The sequence below is a fragment of the Panthera leo genome, chromosome B2 (assembly GCF_018350215.1).
Source record: "Panthera leo isolate Ple1 chromosome B2, P.leo_Ple1_pat1.1, whole genome shotgun sequence".
NCBI lineage: Eukaryota > Metazoa > Chordata > Mammalia > Carnivora > Felidae > Panthera > Panthera leo.
Genome location: NC_056683.1, coordinates 116,957,142 through 116,981,689, shown reverse-complemented (window position 1 = coordinate 116,981,689; position 24,548 = coordinate 116,957,142). Strand labels below are relative to the sequence as shown.

Here is a 24,548-nt window from a genome sequence, read left to right as displayed (position 1 = left end):
CAGGCTTTTATCTGCTCCTTCCTCCCTTCCTCCCTGCCTCCCCTGCCCACCCCTTTTGTAAATGTCAACCACTTCCTTACGAGCCTAGTAGTGGTGAATTTCACACCTTTCTTTTCTTTGTGAAGAAACCTGGGTGTTAATGGTACAGGATTGGGTACCATTGTACGGCTTTGGCTGTCTGTTAGTAAAGCTGAGGGATGCCTGTGGAAAAAAAGTAGGAGAAGGTGAAGAAATTTGAGAAATGAGACTAGGAAATAGGTTCAAACCGGTCTCATTTTTTTAAGAGAGTATTTGTTTTATTAGTAGCTTTTAGATGTGTATTCGGAAAAGAGTAATTTTCAAGAAGCTTAGTATTGAGAGTTTAATAGTCTGGCAGAGGGAGGAGCTGAGATTAGAGAGCTGATTGGAAAGCAAAATAAAAATAAAAGAACAACAATCAGAGAAAAACTGAAGAATCCTTCTCTGACCTTTTATTCTACAGGTGTATTTACAGGACACAGCAATGGAAACTTGGTCAGTTGATCAGGTCTGCAGTTGGTTGGTGGAGAAAAACTTAGGAGAGCTAGTTCGTAGGTTTCAAGGTGAGTTGTTTACACTTTGAAAAAATCTTAACACAGCAGCCTAAATATTGAGTGTCCTCTATTTAAACTGCTAATTACTCTCGTTGCCTAATGCATGTGAATGGGGGTGTGGAGTCCTTGCAGTAGGGAATTTTCCTTTTTCTACTGACCGTGGTAGAGTTTGCATTTGACCTAGCAGCCAGAGGAGAATGTAGTATTTCAAAAAGAGCTCAAATAAAACAAAGTATTAAGAGTTAAAATACATATTTGATATATGCATTTGGCAACTGCTTGTATCTTTAATGCAGCATGTGTTCTGTTTGGTGTGGGATTTACAAGTTTTGGATATTGCCTGGGTGGTACTAGTAAGAATGATTCTCTGAGAAGATTTTTTTTTTTCCTTATAAAAACAATGCCTGTTACAGAGAAATTGGAAGGGGCAGGCCTTAATGTGGAAGTAAAAAGTGTTATCGCGACTCCATGTTCTGAGACTTTCTTAGGAGCAGAGAGCAAGTGGGAATGATGCGGTATCAGCGTTCTATCTTTGTAAAAATAGAGAGAATTTTGTAACTTCAGAGGACAGGTTTAGAGGATCCTTTTAACCCCAGATACAATTTTGCTCGTTCAGAGTGCTGTGTGTTATTACAATGCTTTACCAGGCAAGCGTGCAGAAACATTTTTTTTTCTTTTTCCCAGAGGAAGAAATAAGTGGGGCTGCTCTTCTAGCACTTAATGATCGGATGGTTCAGCAACTGGTAAAGAAAATTGGGCACCAGGCTGTTCTGATGGATTTAATTAGAAAATATAAGCAGAAGAGTCAAAGACTGGAGCCCCCTGGAAGCCCTAGAGAAACAGCCCTTCTCCAGCGAGCAAAAGCTGTCTCACCGTAAGTCTGGTCCTGAATGACCTTCGTGTTGAGGCTGTGCTTTCCCCAAGCACAACGTTTGGGGTTTAAAACTCTGAAAACTGGGACCATTTTCAGCTAGATGGTGTGTACAGTATTTCTAATATCTGCATCAAGGACACTTTCGCAAAGTTTTATGAATCAAGATACTTTTTTTTTTTAATGCGCCACTTTTAAACACTGATTCCAGTTGTTAGGGAAGTCCTGTAAACCGGGCGTTCCTATACAGAAGGCTCTGTAGCAGGTGGTTGAAGTGTCCATACAGCACGAGTGTGAATGGGCTCCTGAAGCTTGGGTCTTAAAATCAGGTTTGGGGAAAGGTATCTCTTACTGTTCCTTTGCTTTTCCTTTGCCAAGGATTTCTTATAGTGACTAATTTATAATCTCCTCTAGAGGCTTGCACGGTATAATTTGCTAAAGACTCTTGCCACAATGAGTTTTCTAATTTCTCCCTAGAATGCTAAATGCTAAGATCACATCCCACAAAAATCATGTAGAAAAAATTGTGGTGCCTTTGAGGTTCAGGGATGGTTTTGTTTGTTTGTTTGTTTGTTTGTTTTTATCACTGACTAATGCAGTGAAAAGGAATGATAGCAGGAATTACAAAATTAAGATGTTCACTTTACAAATCTACGCCCCAGGATCATTTCGAGCATTCTGACTTGTTTTTTTTTTTCCCCATATTTTGAGACTTTTTGCAGTTTCTAGTATTAAATAATTATTCATTAATTTTTAACAGAAGATTATGATGTTGATGAATACCATTCTATGTCTTTAGTTTTTCAGATCGTATCTATAATAATATGTATTCCTGTCTTGTTCTTTGATAGGGAATACAATGTTAGGGAGACGTGGCCTAAGTAACTTTATTTCTAGAATATTTGGTTATTTGGAACATGGAGGGGAAAAGGTAGTCTTGAAGGAATGGTCCACGATCAGCCTGAAGATTCTACCACCTGATTTATTTGAAAGATTTCTCTTAAATGTTCTTTTGACATATCTATGTAAAATCACACTCACAATATGTGACTTTTGATGAAGTTCCCATTGTATGCTTCTATTCCTTTCCAGCAAAGCGTGGGTGTGAACCTCAAACAGCTCTCAAAGTAATTCCCAGCATTCTTGGATGAGTTGGACTTTTGAGCTGGAAGTTCCCTTCAGTTGACTGGAATCTTGATATTGCTTTAGGCACAGCTTGGAAGAAAACAGACAGCCTGGTTTCCACTGCAAATCAGTTTACAGTGTTCTCTAGTAAATGAGAACTAGCAGGACTTCCAGGAAATCTGGGCTTAATTCCTGGTTCTACCACTGCCTTGCATTAAGTTAAATGTTGATACTCCTGTTGCTTCTTCTGTAGGTTGTGAAAAGTAATTCAGTACCTAACTTCATGTTAATTCACTGATGATGTTGGTTGTAACCTAAGCTTTGAGAAAATCTTTCCTCCTTCAAATAGTCTCATTTCTTTGTTAACCTGGTTAAGGAAGCCAGTTTCAAATATTGCCAAGACTTGGAACACTGGTAGTCCAGGGATTTTTGAGTGGGGGCTTTTCACTCTACCCAGGAAGTAGCTTATTCACTTTAAGGATTGGTTAAATTAATCTGGTACAAAACCACAGTTGCTGGTGGGGTTATTGGTTATATTTGGTTTAAACGCTTATTGGCTATATTTGGTTATTGTCAAATATGTTGTCATTTGACAAATGTATTATCACATGGGAATCATGATAATGAAGAGTGGCATGAGAATATGCTATTTAATTAAACCCTTTCAGGAAGTGCCAAATAAAGAAAGGAACTTGGTGCAGTAGAAAGAACCCTAAAGCTGGGTATCAAAACACTTGATTTCAGACCTCTCTTCTGATGATAGCTACTCCTCTAACCTTGGAGATTTGCTTGGCTTTTTTAATTTTAATTTTAATTTTTTTGGAGTAAAGATTACTTTTTTAATATGAAATTTATTGTCAAATTGGTTTCCATACAACACCCAGTGCTCATCCCAACAGGTGCCCTCCTCAATACCCATCACCCACCCTCCCCTCCCTCCCACCCCCCATCAAGCCTCAGTTTGTTTTCAGTTTTTAAGAATCTCTTATAGTTTGGCTCCCTCCCTCTCTAACTTTTTTTTCCTTCCCCTCCCCCATGGTCTTCTGTTAAGTTTCTCAGGATCCACATAAGAGTGAAAACATATGGTGTCTGTCTTTCTCTGTATGACTTATTTCACTTAGCATAACACTCTTTCCAGTTCCATCCACGTTGCTACAAAAGGCCAGATTTCATTCTTTCTCATTGCCACGTAGTATTCCATTGTGTATATAAACCACAATTTCTTTATCCATTCATCGGTTGATGGACATTTAGGCTCTTCCCATAATTTGACTATTGTTGAGAGTGCTGCTATAAACATGCTTGGCTTTTTTTAGATTCAACTGCAAAATGAAGTGGGCAGAATGAATAATGCTTAAGACTCCTTCTGAAGAGTCTATAGTGGCATTCTATATTGGAGATTGCAGATGGGTTTCGATGTGAGTGCAGATTTCTTTTAGTGGCTGATGGTTGTCTAGTATGTTATGTTGAACAGTATTTGTAGGCCACATCTGGAAAGGATATTTGGCATCCTATTTAGATGTGAGCAAATCATAGGAATATGTACTAGGTAGGAGTATTTACAGTTGCTCTTTGGTTGTTGTTCTTGTTGGAGCTGGTAGAAGAATCACAGGCCGCCGGAAAGTTTGAAAACCGAGCTCAGCTCCCGGCTCTGCTATTCAGTAGCTTGTGGTGGTGAGCAACTTGCTTTTCCTTCTGGGCTTCAGTTGTATCACCCATAAAGGGAGGGAGTTAGTGGACTGTGGTTTGAAAGGTGTTACATTTCACAGATAGTACGCGATCTCCCAAAATGGCAGAGAGTGGAGAAGCAATCGGATGGAGTTAATCACTTTTTTTTTTTTTTTTGCAGGCTAAGGATATTAACCCGTAAGGATATGTTCAGTTATCACCATCATTTCAAAGAGGACTAGATTGCTGTAACACTATAAATATGACCAGTTGATGAGAAAAGCATTGTGAAGTGGTGTCAGCCTGCCTCCTGGCACATATGAACCACTGCGTGAGATGACTCCAGTGCTCCCGTGTTACTTTAATTTTTTATTTTTTTCCGTTCTCTTAGTCATACCCCTAACGTGGAGCTTGGAGGTGGACACAGATTATGGTGTCGTTATGGGCTGTCTTCTACCCTCCGAGCTGCCATGAGATCCAGTGGTTGTGGCTCCCGTTGAACAGCTCTTAACCCAACTCTTCTTTCTTGGTGACAGGGATGAACAGTCCTCTAGCCCAGCCAACCGTGGGAAGCACACACCATCTTTCTATCCAGCTGAAAACCTTGATAATGGAGTAATTGACCAAAGAGTACTGAAGCAGAGGTGGGGTTGCTAATTTCTAAACATTTTAAAGCCAAATGATAATATTTGTCTTTATATTTTGAGATTTCATCTGTTTAGATGTATTTCGAAAGTGGAAACTTTTCGTTTTGCTGCAAGGGAATCTTTTATCAAGTGATGAAGAGATTTGGTAAAAGGTGACGATGAAAATTTATGATCTTTATATTGAAAAAGTGAAGTTTTGAGATGATACCAAGCATCTTTCAAGTACATGTTGAGGAGAAAGAAGATTTCTCTGTCATAAACTGGGGTGATTGGCAATAGCCACGAAAACAGAATTTATTTAGTGAACCGTGTCCTCTAGCATATGCCTTTTGTGGAGTCTTTGTTTTGGCTCTGAATTTTGTAGTTGTGGTTGTTTTTAACTTTACTGCTCTTGATGGAGACACTGCTTTGGTAAACACTTCCTTTTATTCCTACGTTGGATTTTATGTGGTAGTGTATTTCAATATATGGGCTACGTTGGAACAAAGGGAAACTATAGACCTAGAGAACTAGACCCAGGAATATGAAAGTCAGACATAGTTCTGGGGGCAGTTGCAGGTAAGATGTGGTGCAAAAGTCATGACAGCCTATACAGCATTTCCGGTTCCTGGTCTATGTGGTTCATGCACTAGTCGTGATGCATATGGTTTTCAGCCACCGACCAGCAAATGTTTTCCTTTAAATGTACTGTCACTGAAGGGAGAAGATGTCAACTTGCGTAGGAGAATAATTAGGCAATAATCAAGCCGGGGTGTGGCCCTTTATAGTTTTCACAAAACTTTTACATTACTAACTTCTTTAGTCCACAGCAGTCTTGCAGGGTGGTCGTTAGTCTCTCTTTTTTGTAAATCAATCAAAAGATTTAGAGAAGTCAAGAGGCTTCTGGAGAGTTTTCCCTAATATGCTATTCTCACCTCAGGCAGGATCTAGGGCCATCAGGACAGGACCTCAGAGGACGAAGGGCTGCAGCCTCAGACCTCAGGTGCCCGGTCCCAGTAATTCCTCAAAGGCAGGAAAAAGCTGCACCTTTGATCAGGAGTGCTTGCAAAATGGGTCTCGGATCTGGGGTGCCCTCTCTGTCCTCTTTCCTTCTTCACTGTCTTCAACCTTGTGTCCCATCCCTGGGCACAGAGACTCCAGCTCCTGAAGATCTTTCAGCGTTAGGGCCCATCGCCTCCTGTCTGGGGTGGTGAACAAGAAGGTGGAAGGCAATGACCTAGGTGAGACTTAGTCCCGATGGTCTTCCTATGGTTCAGAAGATGTAAATCCATTTTAAAGGTGGCTTCATTCTCCTTCTTTCTGCTCATGGGTGCTTGTTGATTTCAAGGGCTTTCCTTTGATGTGGCTCTGGGTGTATGGACTAAGCCATGAGTTCTCAACTACTCCTTCCGTTAGCTTTAGCCCCCAAAAGCAGCAGCCAGTCCCTTCTATAACTGTTCAGGTGTGAGTAGACAGAAGAGGAGAGATGATTAGACCCAGTAGTGCGACCCTAGTACCACGGTGAATCAGTATCCAAATCTGCACGATGGGAATAATAACAATAATACTTTCTTCATGGTACTTTTGTGAGAACCATCATCTAACCATGGATAAAGCCTGCCAAGTGCTGAGCACTGTGGAAACACATGGGAAATACTCAGTGTAGCACAATCACCGCTCCGGGAGCACTGTTCCAGGTAGTATTGCCACTTGCCATAGGACTTTTCTCTCCCTACTTGCTGCCAGTGGGAGGTGAGGACACAACCTTTTATGGGTTCTGTAGGTCTTTTCTCTTTTTCTAGGCCTTCTCGTGACATTTCATCCTCATAATGGTTCTGTGATACCTGCAGGGCACGATGATTATTGCATTTTTTTCACACGGTTGGTCAAAGGAAAACTTCCTGGGCCTCATGGTAATTCTCATTCTTCATAGAACTCGGCAAGGGGGAGAAAGAAACAGACCTGACTGAGAAATGGAAAGAAATAGGAGGGTTTGGAAACCAGAGCCAATATTCCTAGACCTTTCTCTGTAATCAGTAAGTGTCTCCTAAGCTATGTGACTGCCCCTCACTATCCACAAGCACCTCAGAGTTACATATGTTCAAAAAATGAACTCGTGTCCCCTGCCTTAGTATGTATTTGAGTGCAAGAGACACAAATCCACTCAAACTAACATAAGACAAGGGGAGTTTATTGTAATAAAAACATTTCACAACACACAAAGGCAAAACATGTAAATTCTCTGGGCCTGGAGGAAGCTGTCCTTGTTCTCACGGAGCCATGAGATGGCCATCTCTGTCTCTGTTCTGCTTTCCTTGTCTGCCTCATTCCCTTGCTTCTCCCTAGGAGGGTGGATTTATCCTACTACTCATGGCTGCTGTGCCGTGTGCAGACTGGCTGGCATATGACTACCTTGCCATAGCACTGACTCCACATTAAATTTCTCCCTGAAAACAGCTCAGGTTATCCTAGTCAACTGATTCAGTCTTTCAGTGTTGCTTAGTTCGGCATCCAGGGAAGAGAAACTAAGGGGTCCGGCATGGATCAGCTGTCTCCTCTTGGGCAATCAGTTGTGTTGTGGGTAGAGACAGATTAAAGACAATGTACCTAGTTTAAATATTTCTACTCCAGTTCTGCCCTTTATCTAGAGCCGTGCCTGGCATGGCACAGATTTTCTCCCTTCCCACAGCCTATCTCAGACAGGGGCTCCATCATCCAGCTCCATATCAAGGGAGCCACCCTTGATCCCTTCCTCCTGCCCATCTGCCTAGCATGTTATTCATTCAACAGGGGTTGATTAAGGGCTGTTGCATGGCTTTTGTATCAGGCTGTGTTGTTCCCTTCCCTTCCCTACCTGCTCATCTTTGAAGATTCTGCTCAAAATCCCTCTTTTAGAAGAACCTTCCATTTTGTTATTCCAGGCCGGGCAAAGAGCCCTGCATCTGTGTAGTATCCTCTATGTGTCTCTTGCTTGACTTTTAAAAGTAGTTAACGGAACTGGTCGCTTTAAAGTCTTTATTCTCTCATTAGACTGAAAGCACCTTCTGGGCAAAGACCATGCCTTATTTGTCGTTATAAACAGCGCTGGCACAGTCCTTGGCACGCAGAGTCTACGTAGGAGTTTTTAAATTGAACTGAGGGTGTGTATGATCCAGTGAAAGACTGCATGTATCTTCGTGTTTGAATAATGGTAGTCATATGCCAGCCAGGATAAATGTTTGAATAACGTCAATTTCTTTTGCTATCTCTTGATACAATTCATACTAAATATGCTTTTTCACAGGGTTCAACTCCAGGAGTTTATAAGCCACTTACACATAACAGGGTAGAAAGCTTACATTGTTTGGCTCGAAGGCTTTCGTGAAGCCACGTGCTTTTAAGAGACAGGGAGGGACAGTGGAACAAGTGCCCACTTTGGGCATGCACCTGCTCTAGAATCCTGCCTCCACTTGCTTGCCAGGTGGTCTCGGCACAACAGAGGGTGGGAACATCCACCTGCACGTGTAGTTCGTGAGGTCCAAATGGGATGACATATTCAAGTACCTGGCATCTATTAACACACCGTACAAGGTGGCTGTCATTCTTGTGATATTTTTTCTGTGAACACGTGCTTTCCACTCAGATTATTTGCAAACAAGAAGAAAAAGAAGGCTCCAGAGTCAAGCTGTTCACCTGACCTTGGCTAAGTCTCTAATAGAGATGTGTGTGTCCCAGGGAAATACTAGGGTGCGGTGACGTAGTGCAGGTTTTTCTGGTGATAGGTGGTACCACGCTCTTGCCTGAATTGCTTAAATGCGCGTCTTTGATGTAAGGAAAGGATTATGAGGATCCATCGTAGATGTGCTCGTGACCCTTTGGAAAGAGTTTTTTTTTTTCAATGCCATCCTTTGTTTTTCATTTGTACAATTTGCTTCCCTTTTAGTACTTAATAAGGCATGAAATCAAATAAAGAGGTAGAGGTTTCTTAAATGTTACTTTAAAAACACTTTGCTTAAACTTTAAGCATATGTGTGCAGATGTCTTGCTTCTCCCTTAGGGCATAATTATAAATTAGTCATGGTTTCAAGCGTATTTAAAAATCATCTTAATGATTTTTTCCTTGGTCTACATTTCCTTGGAAATGCTCAGTGATCTTACCCATCTGCCTAAGCTCAGTAAAGCAAATGGCAGTGGGTCCACACTTGATGTGTCGTCCGTCGGCTCTATCATTCAGCTCAGATAAGGACGCCACGGTCATATGTGCCTCTTATCCAGTGAGCAAAAAAAAAAGGAGGTTCAATGAAGCGCACCAAAGGCAACAGGTGATAAATTGTCCCACGTCAGTGGAGCAAGGACCCTTCAGAGGGAAATGCAGGATCGCACCATCTCCCACCACAAGGTATATATAATCTGTACGTAAAGCATCTGTGCTTTCTAAGTATTACATTCTAACTTTAGTCCTTAATTGGAGACTCCCACAGTGCACTGAGACAGTAAATGCTATGAGGAGTCCTATAGACAGAAAACTCATTTCGCTTTGTTTGACCCAGAATTCTTTCTCCGTGCAACATCTGTTAATGTTACAAAAAACACCTTAGGAAATACGGACTTAAAGATTTCTTAGCTAAGCCAGCGTTCATTTCATATGTAAATATCTCTGTGCCAGGTACTTTGTTTAGGCACTGAGGATACAGTAGTGAACAAAGCAGACCAAACCTCCCATCCCACAGTCTAATGGAGAAGAAAAGTAAAAAAAAAAAAATGTGACACTACATTATAATATATTTAAGTGCTATGGAGACCAATAATACAAAGGAAAGGGAGGGGTGGATAGAGAGTGAGTGGCGTGAGTGTGTGTGCGTGTGTGTGCGCACGCGTGTATTCAGGAACGTTCTATCTCAGATAGCACTTTCAGGGAAGTCTTTTGACTTTGACCAGGTGATGCTGGAGCAGAGACTCAAATGAAGCGAGGGATACTGGCTCACTAAGCTAGAACTTGGTGAGTTTCCTTCAGTGGAGGATATCTGTGGGCCCAGCCAAACAAGAACTACAGAATCAGGGGAAATTGGGCTGTCACACTGATAAATAATTCTCCGACTCCTGCGCATTCCCGTTAAATCTAATGTGAAGTCTTTAGAGAGCTAAAGTAAGCTTGAGTTCTAATCTTTTTTCCCTCTTCGTTCAGTCCAAAAGTTACTGAATATGCATCATGAGCTAGGTGTTAGGTAGACTGTGGGTGAGGTGGAGGGCAATTTAGTCCTTACGTAGGGGACCTCCGAGTCTAGTAGGCAAGAGATATGGAAGCTAATAACTGCAATATTGGGAAAGGGATGGAGAAGTAGAAATTCACAGGGTACAGAAATAGCACAAAAGAGGGAGAAATAGGACTTCCAGGGAAGTGAGTATGGAGAAGCCCTCTGTGGGGATTTTGGACGCTGACTAGAAACTTATCTAAAGGAAAATAGGGCAGGAAAGGAAAAGGACATTCAGAGCAAAGCAAACAGCATGCACCAAGGTACAAACACCTGAAATCGTATAGGGACTTCTGTGGAGTCGGTAGTTTTGGACAGTGAGAGGTAGCAGTGGAGACAATGGAGTTGGTGGAGATGGTAAGAGGTGCCATTCAAGAGGTAAGGAGGCTCCGGGCTGTGTCCATGAACAGAGCAACTGTATATTAGGTTCACCTGCAAGATTTAAGCAAAATATATCAGCGCCCTAGACCACTGCTTCTCAAGCTCTTCTGTACTTGAAAATCACCTGGGCGTTTTGTTAAAATGCAGATTCTGATTTAATAGGTCAGGAGTGGGGCCTGAGAGTCAGCATTTCCAATAAGTTTCCAGGGAATGCCAGTGCGAAGAGCCACTCTTGAGTAGCAAAGCACTAGACCAACAAGAATTTCTGGTGACGATTTGGGGCGCCTACGTGGCTCAGTAGGCTAAGCGTCTCTTAGTTTCAGCTTAGGTCATCATTTTACAGTTGGTGAGTTCAAGCCCCATTTGGGCTTCATGCTGACAGCACAGAGTCTGCTTGGGATTCTCTCTCTCCTTGGTCTCTGCCCCTCCCCTGCTTGCTCTGTCTCTCTCTAAAAAAAGAAAAAAAAAAAGAAGAATTTCTGGTGATGTACAAGAGGCTAAATGTTTGTGTCCCCCCACATTTCATATGCTGAAACTCCAATCCCAATGTGATAGTATTTGGAAGTGGGGCTTTGGGAGGCAGTTAGGTCATGAAGGTGAATTCCATCTCGTAGATGGGATTAGTGCTCTTGTAAGAAGAGGCCAGAGAACTTGCTGGCTCTCCTTCCATCATGTGAGGACAAGACAAGAAGACTGCTTTCTGTAAACCAGGAAAAGGGAAATCACCAAGAACCGAGCTGTGCCAGCACCCTGATTTCACACTTCCAGCCTCCTGAGCTGGGAGACATAAATGTTTGTTGTTCAAGCCGCCCAGTCTAATTTGTGACAGCAGCCCAAACAAAGACAGGGTGGGACCTGTGCATCAGTATTTTTTAAAGTTACACACACAATTCTAATATATAATGAGAATTGAAAACTAGTGCTATGGACTACAGGGGTGCTTCATCATGTATTGAGGTAGTGATATAGAGAAGGGACTGGAGAAGCATGAAAGAAGGAAGATGCTAGGGTGAAGTTTAAGCAAGAGATGGTGAAGGTCCAAACTAAGACAGTGGTAATAGAGAAAATGATATTTAAATAGAAAATCAAGAGGACTTGATTAATTAATGCAGGTGGAGGGAAGAGTCTTGCTAGGTGGTAAGTTTTTCCTTGTATTTCAGAGCCTGAAATAATGGTGATGCCATATCCAAATTATGGCAGAATTGCATTGTGAAGGAGATACTTACCAGTTTATTCAATAGAATTCAATGGAGTGAAGAAAAATAGATAAGTCCAGAGCTGCTTCTTACTACTTTACATATTAACATTACATGGAAGTACACACCTGATGGGAGTGAGCCTGAACGCCAGTTCAATTAACACAGCCTGTCAAAGAGAGGGACTCACTATCTTTGTTCAGAATTGTCTACATTCCTCAGTGAGCCACCAAATGCCCTGAACTACTGTGACAGTGACAAATCAGGTTACCTGAATCCTTACAAATGTAAAACTGTGATCTTTATGAAGCTCCCATAGTAGAGGAATTGGTCAACCCCAGGCTAGATGAGCAGGTGAACAGGGCTGCTGGGAGAAGACCAAGTCACTAAAGGTCTTGCCCAAGAGGCACACGAAACAAGCACTCTGATCAGATTTGAGGAGTGAAATTTGCACACTACTCTGCACACCGCCCCCCCCCCCACCCCAAAAAAAGATGCTCTAAGGACATGACATATATTGTTCTCTGGGAGGTCCGGATCCAAAGGTCTAGTCGTATGAAGGTGGATTTTTTAAAAAGCTGCCCTGGATCCACTCAATCCTAAGTGATCATATTTTGACACTTCTAAACTACAAAATAGTAGTACTGAACCATTTTGCAACAACTAAGTAGGTAATGTCTCATTAATTTTTATGTATGAAAGAGGAACAAAAATGAAAACGGGACTCACGCATGATAGTTCTGAGACCTATTTATGGTTTTCGTGACTATCATGCTAGTAAGCATAAATATTGAAAGTATAAGCTAGAAGTTCCTGGATTTTTGTAGGGCTGCCAATACCAAGAGGAATTGGATAATAGGAAGACATAAACTAATTATTTATATTGGCTTCTTTTTGTGATTAGTCAAGGCCCCAAAGGCTCCTGGGTCTTTGACACTCACACTGGCAGCCAAAGACAGGGAGAATTTGAGAGGAGTGTGTCTACACCACAGCACATGCCTGATGCCATTCACATCTCTACCCCCTTTTTGTATCTGAGTATGTGTTCACACATGCACTTCAGAAACTAAATTCTTCTGGAAGACTCACGGATTAAATGGCAGACGTGAAAGCCCGCCACTATAACACATAAATTAAAAGCAAACATCAAAATGCTGAGAGTGTGGAGCAAGCTTTTTCTGAATTAGTGGTAGGTACCATCAGTTCCGGCAACAAAAGAACATTTCTGTCACAGTCCATGTATGTCTTGCAGTGACACTGTTCACTGTTTTCAGAGGTGGCGTCTCACTTTGCTCATTGGCATGTGCCTCTTTAGAGAGTTTTGCCAAACTTTTTGTTCATCTTGTGTTCTTAGCAGGGGAAAGTCTTGCCTAGGTAAAGTAAAGCGGGCAATTGCCAGAGTACTGGCATAGAACACAGAGCAATATTTCTGTTTAACTTGTAGTTAGGTCAAATTTGATCACTATTTTGAAGATATATATTGTAACATCCTTTTCTTTTCTAGGCTAAAGTGATAGCAGTTTCTTTAAACAGATATCTAAGCTGCTATAGCTTCCTCCCTCTTCTTCTATGTTCCAAAAACATTTAAGCTTTTAGATGTTGCTGTGGTTACGTGCATTTAGTTTCAGAGTTGATCATGTAACACAGGGCTTGCCAATCTATACCATTCTCAGTGGATAAAGTCTGTAAGCTTGGGTGAGGAGAAGAAAATGAAAATGAGATCTCAAAATAAAATGGTTTGTGGGACACAATCTTTCAGTCCAGTCCCTGGAAAGCATTGCAATTGTCACAACTTTCTTTTCCCATGATGGCAGTACTACCCCTGTGCTACTTCAGATGTGAAGACCAAGCCCTTTGGCCTGAATGGCCATTCTTCACAGCCACGTGATCCAGTTGTCCTTGGTTCTTTTTTCTGGAGGACCAGAAAGCTATACTATTTTATAAAATTAGAAAAGCATCACAGTCCCTGAAGTAGTAGATTATCTCTAAATAGATGCTCCTGGAGAAAGGTGCCATTTGTTCTCTGAAGTTTAAGATAGCAGGGATGATACATGAAATGACTATGGCTCCAAAAGTCAACCAGGATTCAGATGAGTGTGATGGGAAGTCTGCCCCTGGTTCTGTAGCGAAGCCACATGGGATGCAGCTGAAGCTTGGTGAGACACTGAGAAAGTTCCTTTTTGGGAGGCTTACCTGGGGGGTGGGGGAGGAGAGGACATTGATCATTTTGCAATTCTCCCCAGCCAGTCTAATTCTTGGATACCTTTTGTGCATACAGAAGACTCCACTCCAATCCCAGATCTGCCTCTCTAGCATTTGGGTCCCACTGGTTTGCATATCTCAAACATAAGGACTTAGTGATGTGGCACTTCTTTTTGCTGGCACATTGGCTTGATGCCTTGCTAGTCAATGGTTCCTTTGAAGTAGGGGGGCTGTTTTTAATATAACAGAACTCTCCTTCTGGAAAGATGGCGATTTTATGTGTGAAAACAAAAATGTATGGAACTAAAGACCGTCTTTATCTGTCATAGAATATTACATTTAATATTTTGTATCTCTTTCAAACGTTCCTAAATCTTTTACATTTTTGTTACAAACTGTTCCACTCAGAAAATTCATAGGGAAATCAAAACAGATGAGGAGGCAAGACTTAGTTGAGTACCCATGGGGCCAACATTGGACGAGGCCATGTGGGGGATTCAGATAAGGGAGACTACCTGAGAGCCAGGAGAATGGAGGAGAGTTCACCATAAGTGCTTAAGATGAGCCTAGGAGTATGAGGAAAGCTTAGGGATTTCTGGGTGAAAGAAGCAACTACTGATACATGTATAGTGTGTTCTGAAAATATAGAAGGCTTGATTTTTGGCTGGATCTGAGAATTCACATGGGATAATAGCTGATAATAAGATAGCACAAAATTGGGCCATGTTATGAATTGTCCTAAGTATTAAGTATGATGAATTCAAATTTGGGATGTTAAGAAGTTACACACCATGAATTTTGCTTTTGTTTATAGAATCTAAAAACCTTATCACCTGCTTTATTTGTGGAGATAAGTAAAGGGAGAATGGAAAATTTCTTTAAAAATGAGAGTCCACTAAATTGGAAGCAAAAGCTTTGGACTCTTGAGATGTTTTAATTCACAAAGAAATGCTGACACTTTTTGGTCTGGAGGTTCAAGAGTTTACAGTCTCCCTAAAGCAAGAGTGTCTGCTTTCATGGGGATAAAATAGCTGCCAACACTCAATGGCTGTAAATGGGGTTTTTATTGCAGGGAATAGTTCCAGGTTTTTCCTTCCAAACATACATTTTTTACATTCAAATATGTTAATAAATCATAGTTATTTTCCTCTTCTTGGAGAGTTCCAGGAACCCACAGGGCTGATAATTTAAGAATAGGCCCGGCTCAGGCTGCCCTTAGAAATAGGACTATTCTCAGCAAGACCAGATACTGGAGATGCTCTTGGTCGAAGAGATAAACACAGCACATTGGGTCCCTGATGGCCTATCTACCGTGTTCAATGCATAGTGCATGATGGCTAGGGACAGGAGAATCCTGAATCACCCGTGTCACTTAACATGTGGGTTACCTTGTAAGGAAAAAGGAAGATTATCATGCCTATAACAACTGGGAAAAGGGTGAAGTTCACATGATGAATCACAAAAGGCAAAACATCTAGTACAGTCAGGTATCACAGGCAAAGTTTCAGCTTTCCCATACACTTGGTCTTTAAACTATGGGACTTGTAGATTTGCACTGAAACTTCCACAGTGGCTTCTGTCTAATCCCAGCAATCTTTCAATACCTGAGGTTTTTTTAAATTCCTTAACACATTGGGAATAGTCCCTAGAAATGTTAGATTCTTGAGTGTTTGGACTGCATGTGGCTTATACGTGATGTGCAGTTATCAGATCACATCACATGATGTACAGTTATCAGATCACGTAAACCCAGAGACAGCTGAGCTCCTCTGTAGATTCCAGTCATAGCAACAAAGACAGGTAACCAGTGAGTGTTTCTTCAGAATAAACTGCTCCAAAAGATAACAGTTGAAGTGGTAGCCCAAGTGTTCATCAAATTAAGGCAAAATTTGTTATATGATTAGGACAAACGTAGGAGGCCAGCAACAGTCCACTGTCCATGCAATATGTTTCTTGTCCAGCTCTGTTTTGTGTTTATACATCTTGTTTGTCTTCTCTCTAGAGACAGTAGTCCTGGGTATCCGCTTTATTATCATGGCAGGGCAACTGAGTCCTAGGAAGGGCTTCTCCATAGGAACCCAGGAGCCTGGCAAGCTACAGAGAGATGTTACTTTTGAATAGCCTCATTGACAGCTTTCTTAAGGTGTCCTGACCTCAGATAGGCAGGTATGAATTGGCATAGTTTGATATGGTCATTCAATCAGACCAGGATCCAGGGGCCTAGAACTTGAGTTGCTTCTTTTTCTTGGGCATAGTTACCATGTCAATCAAGACTGGTTTAATGTACTGGGTACCTGGGTTATGTCTTGGGTCAAAGAGCACTTGGAAGTCATTAGCCAGCTCTTTCTGGCTCTTCTACAGATTGACATGACGATATCAGTGTTTATGTAAAATTAGATAGAAGGTCAAAAGGAGAATGTTTTATGACTATCTAAGGGGATAAAATATGGCAACATGGAATTTAAAAAGTGAACTATTACCGTATTTTTTTTCAATCTATTTTCTCCTTATGTTTTTTGGACTGGATTATTTCTACTGTTCTGCCTTCAAGCTCACTCTATATAGGGAGTATATAATATATAACCTCCGTTCTACTGTTAATCCTAGCTAGTACATTTTTTTTATTTCAAATTTTGTAATTTCCTCTTCTAAAATTTCTGTTTGGTTCTTTTTAATAATTTCTATTTCACTGCTAAAATGTCCTACTATTTAAATCATTCAAGCACATTTTCCTCTAAGTCATTGAACATTGTTATGCTAGCTATTTTAAGGTCCTCATCAACATCTGGATTATCTCAACATCATACTCTGTTAATTGCATTTACTCTTGAAAATGAGTCACACTTTTCTGGGACTTTGTTTATGTCACATAATTTTGGATTATATCCTAGACATTGTGAATGTTACAGTGTGGAGACTCTTGATTCTGGCTTATTCACCTGAAGAGTGTTGATTGTTGTTTAGTTTGTTTTAGCAAAACAACAAAATTTGTTGGGCTCACATTTAAAACTGTCTCTTGGGGATCGGCTCAAATCCAAGTTTAGTTCTCTTATTTGCAATGGAGCTATGCACATGTGTGGTTCCAGATCAGCCAGAGATTTGGACCGTTTAGACACAGAATTTGTAGTTCCCTCTCATTAGATGTTTCCTTTCTGAGACTCTCCTCTCCCTTTCCAGAGATGAGGTTGCCCAAACTCTGCCCACTAATTCAGCAGTCCAGAAAGATGGTGGGTTTGCTCTTAGAGTTTTAGCAGCACTGCCTGAGGCCTGCCTTCAGGCCAAAAGTCATAAAAAGGAAATTCATTCCATGTCTTCTTTTTTTTTCCAAGTGTAGACTCCTCTTCAGAATCTGCCTGTTTTTTTTTTTTTACTTGCCAGTGTTTTCAATTCATTTTTGTTTGCTTGTTTATTTGCTTTTGTATTTTGTCTAGTGCTAATAGTTATTATTCGAGGGATAGCCGGTTCAGTGTGAGCTAATTAGGCCATTCCAGAAGCAGAACTCTGCTGGTCAATTGCTGAAGTAGCCCACATTTGAATGCCTGGGTAAATGTAGTAACATGAACAATGGAGAGAAGTAGGCAAATACAAGAGATAAGATATAGGGAAATTTTCATGATACCCAGATGTAAAGAATTAAGATGAAAAAGACAGTGAAGTGTTAAGTCTGAGCTGCTAAGAGAAAGCGATACAATGAAAGAAACATGGAAATTGGAATGGTGTCTTAGCTCAGCTGCCATAATTAAATAGACTGGGTGGTTTAAAAACCAAATTTGTTTCTTACATTCTGGAGGCTGGAAAGTCCAAGATCAAGGTGTCAGCCAATTTCTGGTGAGAGCTGTCTTCCCGGCTTGCAAATGGCCAATATGATGGAGAAAGAGAGTGTGCTCCCTGATGTCTCTTCTTATAAGAACACTAATCCTATATAACAGGGGCTCATTTAACCTTAATTATTTCTATAAAAGTCCTCTCACCACAGCGTCATTGGGAATTAGGGCTTCAATTGTATGAATGTTGGTGGGAGAGACACAATTCAGTCTACAGTAAATGGAAAACTGGTTTTGAAATGAAAAGATTATAAATCATTTTGGACATGTTGAGTATGAAATGAATAATGTACAAGTTGCTGGAGGTGGAGGGCAAAGCATGGAAGAGATTATTGAGTTCTTGGAGAAACGGGAAGAGGGGAAGCAAGTAAAATAGCGTATAGGAAAATGAGAACGAAAACAGGACTGTGAAAAAGTGGTCAATTATACTACATGTGGTTAGAAAGATCTTGAAAAAGCCATTGCCTGAAGGTCCTGAATTTGTAAATTAGGAAATCATTATCAATTTTCAAGGAGGCAGTCTTAATAAAGAGATTGGGAGGAGGTTAATGTGCAAGAGATTAAGGAAAGGCATGATGGGAGTGATATGAGGGACATATTGGGAGCATAAATGGTGAGTTGGATTACCAGGGTAGCAAATGCAGTGAGGAACCGCTGAAAGGTTAGATATATTGTTGAGACCAAAGTGAATTCAGCCCTGCTCAGATAACCACTCCTTTCAGTTGACCACATTCATCCTCCCATCAAAGTCGTTGTGCATTAACTCTACTAAGCAAAATTATATATATTGGAGATAAAAGAAATGGTCCCTGTCCCCGGATAACACATACGCCTTTTTTGCTCACTTCCAAGGCTCAGTCTCTGTCTTCTGTGCATTGAAATTTTTCCTTAGAGAGCTGGAGCTCAACTTGACCTGTTCTTAATACAGCTATCTTCCTTCCCATAGGTGAGCCCCCTACTGTCTGCAAAATTAGATGATTTTTCACCCCAAAGTTAAACAACATTTCAAAACCAATGAACTTTCTTTCATGAGAACCTCATTTCATAATTTTTTAAAATTAATGCATATTGCAGTGATGATATTGCCATTTATCAAATGTGTCGACTTAATTGGAAGTTTTTTTATTACAAAATAAACTCTACATATAAACTCTTTAGTGCAATAGACTTTGATTCACTTAGACTGGGATCAATCCTAGCCACTAACATTGTCTTAAAAGTCTTATAAGCTTTTCAGTTGATTTTATTGCATACCCAGGATTGAGATCCGTTGGATCAGAGGTCTGTTGTTTTGTGGTGTTTTGTTGACAAGCCCTAGCACTGAGGTGGGGATAGAAGTATTAGTGTCCGCTCAGTTTGGGATTGCTTTCTGCTCTTTGCACTTGCTTTAGGGTGACTTCCACCGGTATTCTGCTCAACTCTGCCTCAATAAAGATATTACGAATAATCTTAACCTCACAGTAAAGATTTTTTTTTTTTGGTTCAATGAAAATATCATTTTATGAATGGGAAACGATTGTGCCGTTATCTGCTTCTAAATTAAAGTGTGTTTTTCTTTTTTCTTTTTATTTTATAAAAATGTTTATTTACTTAATTTGAGAGAGAGAGACACACACTTGCGCACTCACACACAAGTGAGGGAGGGGCAGAGACAGGGAGAGAGAGTGTCTGGGCTGACGCTATCAGCCCAGAGCCCAACTCAGAGCTCAATCCCATGAACCACAGGATCATGACCTGAGCCGAAACCAAGAGTCAGACGCTTAACCGACTGAGCCACCCAGGTGCCCCTAGAGTGTATTTTAAATTTCTGATGAGTCCCTTTACTTGTGTAATACTTGTCTGGATTTGTATTAGATCGCATAACTTGTGTTCCCCTCACTTCCAGAATACCTTGTTAAATCGCTTCAATGTAAAGAAAACAAAATGATGCCTCTGATTTTGCCTAAGAATGCTATTAAAAGCAAGATGTAATACCTAGCTTTGGTAGAGCTTGCATATACCTAGCGACAATTAGGGCATTTGACAAAAATAATACCGTGGTATATAGTCCCTACCCTTATTTTGAAGAAAAGAGACATATAGAAAAAAATATATAGAACAAGAAGGTAAAAATTGTAGCAAGCCTTATCTGCTAGCATTGGAATCCTGAAGCTACCCTCTGATGCAGTACTAAACAAGAGATCGCAACCTGAAAAGCCCAAAGATGTCATGCAGCTACTTTAGCTACCAGAAACTCCTGGGGCAAAGGAGATAGAATGTACTGAAACCAAGTTTAACACCTGCACAGTTACAGCACCTTTTAAAAACTTAGGGAAGGCACAAAATACAGCAAACAAAACTTGCCTTACTTTACACTCTTGGTCTGAGTGGGTAAGGGAGAGATCATGGGAAAAAGAAACAAGTTGTTACAATAGGAAAGGAAATCAGGATTATAGAAGAGTAATTGGCATACCATAGACACCCCCCCTCCACTCCCCCAGTTACTTTTGGTTAAATAATTGAATGAAATGAGAGAAAAACATACTGGAAATAGTTTGGGCTGAAGCACAAATGTCAGCTGGGATTTGCCTGGTGCTGCGTTGGATCAAGTATTAAATTATCCATGTGCTTATTTCTGCCAGGACATATTTTCACCACTGATACAGGACTGCCAAAGAGGGGAAACAAGGAGAGAGCTTATCATGAAAAGAGAGGAGAGTGCTTTCTCCTCTTTTCTTTATCCTCCATGCTTCATTATAGCTCATGCACTTTTATAATATATGACCTCACATTCTAAAGGAAGCCCGGCCTTTCAAAACTCATCAGAAGTTTGTTTGGACTGCTAAGGATTCCATGGGCGTGCCAGAAAATAAATCTACTTAGGCTGATTGAGGAAATCCTTCTGTTCTTTGTCTTCTACTTGGCTCGCCTCTCCTACTTCACTTCCATCCCAAAGCAAGCCTGTTGCCCCTGATAAGTTGTGTGGAAATTTTCCTATAGATTCTTCTTTTTACACACTTAATGTTCAGTTACTGACTTTAGGGTTTTCAAGTGGTTCTCATATTTAATTCTATAAATAACTTTATTGGAGCATCGTTCACATAACATGAAGTTCATCTATTTAAAATATACAGCTCAGTTAACTCTAGCACATTTGTACAGGTGCACAGTCATTGTCACAGTCCATTTTGGAACACTTCCATCCCCCTGAGTAACTCCCCTTGCACCCCTCTGCCGTCAGTCCCCACTCCAACCTGCAGCCCCCGGTAAACACTGATGAGCTTGATTTGGTTTCTGTAGCTATAGTTTTCTGTAGTCTTTTGTAAAAACTTCATCTGAATGTAAGTATCTGACATGTACTTTTAATTCAGAAACTATGCTTACCTTATTAGAATAGCCAAAGACTGGGGTGCCTCAGCCAACTCTTGATTTTGGCTCAGGTCATAATCCCAAGGTTGTGGGACTGAGTCCCTGTCGGGCTCTGTGCTGAGTGTGGAGCCTGCTTAGATTCTCTCTCTCTCTCTCTCTCTCTCTCTCCCCCCTCTACCCCTTTCATCAGCTCACTCTTCCTCTCTCTAAAAAGAAAAAAATAAATAAAATTAAATTAAAAAATAAAAATAGATTTAAAAAGTAGCCAAAGACCAACTAAATTAAGTGGATCCTGTATTTCACTACAAACAGTAACAGAATAAATTAATTAGAAGAACTTTCTTAATCAGGCACCAAGACTTTATTTGTGTGCCTCTTGCTTTGCTGAGTTGCAGCTTACTCTCTTTTAGTTGGTATCTTGTTCAATTTTGAGCTATGCATCACATATCTTCAAGATATGTGGTTCAATCTTCTTTCCAACTTTAGGCTTTATTCCACAGTCTATTTTATTAAGATATTTTTCCCCCAGAACTACAAATTATTTATGTGTGTGCAAAGGGAAAGAAAACAGAGATAGCTAATGAGCCCTCCCAGACATTTGTGGATAGATGAACGGGTGTGAGAAGGATTGATTAATTCCACATTTCTTGGGATGTAGAGAATTCATAAGTTGCATCTATTTGAAATAGAATTTCACTCTGTGTGTTTTTATTTAACAGAAGGAATGTGAAACATGTTCTAGCAAGGAATAAAGCATTGCAATGGACTAAGTCGTATGTTTTACCAGAGTTTCCCTATGATGTCAAGTGCATGTTAGCAGAACAAAAGTGTCCCCATCACAGCATGAGGATAAGGATCATTGAGTTTCTCCAGGCCGACATGACTAAGTATCTGGAAGGCTCACTGTGAGTAATAATAGGCCAGACTTCGTGCTCTGGGAGAGGGTCTGTTTTCGGAGTAGAGTAGAATTCATTTGGAACCAATTTTCCTTAGATTTTGGATGACATATTAGTAATAAGTCCAACATTGCCCAATATTTGAATGTCTGCATTGTTATACAGAAGGATTGGAAGAAAAGTGAGTATAATTTGGACTCATAGGAAGGAAATTGGGCTGCTTGAAGTGAAAAATGTCCTTCTTGTTGCACTGAACAGGTATCCCAGCACCCAGCAATACAATGATGTGGTCAACGCCTTGCTGCAAGCCCACCCTTTCTTGGACGAGGATGGCTGTGGCTTTGTAAGTGACCACATGGGGCCCTTCCATCCATCTCAACCCATCTTAAAATAATAGCTCTGTACTGTCCAGTCATTGTATGCCCCATTTCCCCCTCCCTCAGTCTCTGTCCATCTGTGTCTGTGTCTGTTTCTCTTTCTCTGTCTTTTCTGACTAGTTGTCTCTATCTTGGTCTCTCTCTGATTCTGTTCTTTTGGCTCTGTCTCATTCTGTCAGTCCCTGTTTTTTTTTCTTAGCTTTGGTCTCTCTCTCTCTCTCTCTCTCTCTCTCTTTCTCTCTCTCACCCTCCCTCCCTCCCCCACCTCTCTGTCTGGCTCTGCTCTCTTTTAAAACCTTCTCTATCTCTCTTGTGTTCCTTTGCCTTTTTATTTTTAATCTTTATTTATTTATTTTGATAATAGTACTTGTAACCCATATTCTCATTTCTCCAATTATTTCAAAAAGTATTTTTAAATGGAGTTTTTAAATGTTTATTTCTGAGAGAGCAAAAGAGAGAGAGGGAGAGTGAACACAGGAGGGACAGAGAGAGATGCAGAGAGAGAATCTCAAACGGGATGCACTGTTAGTGCAGAACCCGATGCAGGGCTGTGTCCTGTGAACCTTGAGATCATAATCTGAGTCTAAATCAAAAGTTGGATGTTTAATCAACTAAGCCACCCAGATGCCCCCCCCCTTTGTCTTCTTTAAAAAAAAATAGACTTTTTTGATCAGCTTTAGGTTTACAGCAAGAGGAAGGTACAGAGATCTCTCATGTAGCCCTGACCCCACATGTATAGCCTTCCTCCCATTATGAATATTCCCCACAAGGGTGGTACATTTACTACAATGGGTGAATCTATATTGATGCATCATTATCACCCAAGTCCATAGTTTACATTAGGATTCATGCTCGTGGCTGTACATTCTAAAGGTTTGAACAAATATATAATGACACGTACCCATCATCACTGTATCTTACAGAGTATTTTCACGGACCTAAAAATCCCCTGTGCTCCACCTGTTCCTCCCTTCCACATCCACTTCCTTTGTCTTCTTTGTCTCTCCATCAGCATCTTTCTGTCTCTTCCTCAAAACATGTGTAATGTGGAGTCTCTAGGAAGGGTCTTTAAGGGATATAATACCCAAGTGGTGCCTGGGTGGCTCAGTCAGTTGAGCGTCCAGCTCTTGATTTCAGCTCAGATCATGATCTTGGGGTTGTGGGACTGAGCCCCATGTCAGGATCTGTGCTGGGTGTGGAGCCTGCTTGGGATTCTTTCTTTCTCTCTCTCTCTGTCTCTCTCTCTGTCTGTCTCTCTCTCCCTCTCTCTCTCTGCCCCTTCCCTGCTTGTGTTCTCTCTCTTGAAATGAATAAAAACTACATTAAAAAGTAAAATGTTTTTTTTAAAAAGAGAGAGATGTAATACCCAAAAAGAGAAGGATGTGGGGTGCCTGGGTGGCTCAGTCGGTTAAGCATCCTACCTCTGCTCAGGTCATGATCTCGCGGTCTGTGAGTTCGAGCCCTGCATCGGGCTGTGTGCTGTCAGCTCAGAGCCTGGAGCCTGTTTCAGATTCTGTGTCTCCCTCTCTCTCTGCTCCTCCCCTGATCACGCTGTGTCTGTCTTTCAAAAATGAATAAATATTTTAAAAAATTTAAAAAAAAAAGAGAGAAGGATATGACACCTATACCAGGGCTATCATCACTAGAAGGAAGTGCCTTCCTTCCTCCTTTCCTTCCTTCTATTTTCTTTCTGTATTTTCAAGAAATGTTTATTATGTGGGGATAGAACCAGAATTTTCTGAGTGGGAGAGTGCCATATATATTCTTTTTTACCATCCAGTCTCAGGAAAGAGATTGGATTCCATGTTTGGAACTAGTAACTATTGAAGCCCAGACTGGAATTGAGGTATTTTTGGTTCTCGTATGACATCCTTTCTAAAGTAAGCTGCTGCATATAAAAGCATACTGCAAAATAAACCTAATTTTCTCTAAAAAAACTCTATACAAAAATCCCAAAAAACTACAAAGAAAACAAACCCAGAGTCCTAACATTGATAATCACACTGATGTGGCTAACAGAATTGATTCTAAGAATGACTTCTACACTCAAGTATACTATCTGCCGATTAATCAGTGTTACTGTGCATAGAGCTAGTTGCATTTTTAGAAATAATTTAAATATGCTGTTTGAATAAATTATATATTCACAGAGTTCAAAATTCAAAAGCTACAGTAGGCTATGAATGGAAAAGTCTCCCTCCCACCTCTTGTCTTCCCCCTAATTTTCCTCC

General features: G+C 40.7%; 1 protein-coding gene across 1 annotated transcript in view; it reads left to right on the top strand.

Moving 5' to 3' along the window:
* The first annotated feature begins 487 nt into the window (after positions 1 to 487).
* SAMD3 (sterile alpha motif domain containing 3) overlaps positions 488 to 24,548 on the top strand; it is a 56,205-nt gene continuing 32,144 nt past the window's right edge. The window contains exons 1-5 of the mRNA XM_042939804.1: positions 488 to 581; positions 1,257 to 1,446; positions 4,773 to 4,880; positions 21,764 to 21,949; positions 22,199 to 22,283. Of these exons, the coding sequence (XP_042795738.1) occupies positions 503 to 581; positions 1,257 to 1,446; positions 4,773 to 4,880; positions 21,764 to 21,949; positions 22,199 to 22,283 (648 nt within the window). The 5' untranslated portion in view covers positions 488 to 502. The remainder of the gene's footprint in view (positions 582 to 1,256; positions 1,447 to 4,772; positions 4,881 to 21,763; positions 21,950 to 22,198; positions 22,284 to 24,548) is intronic.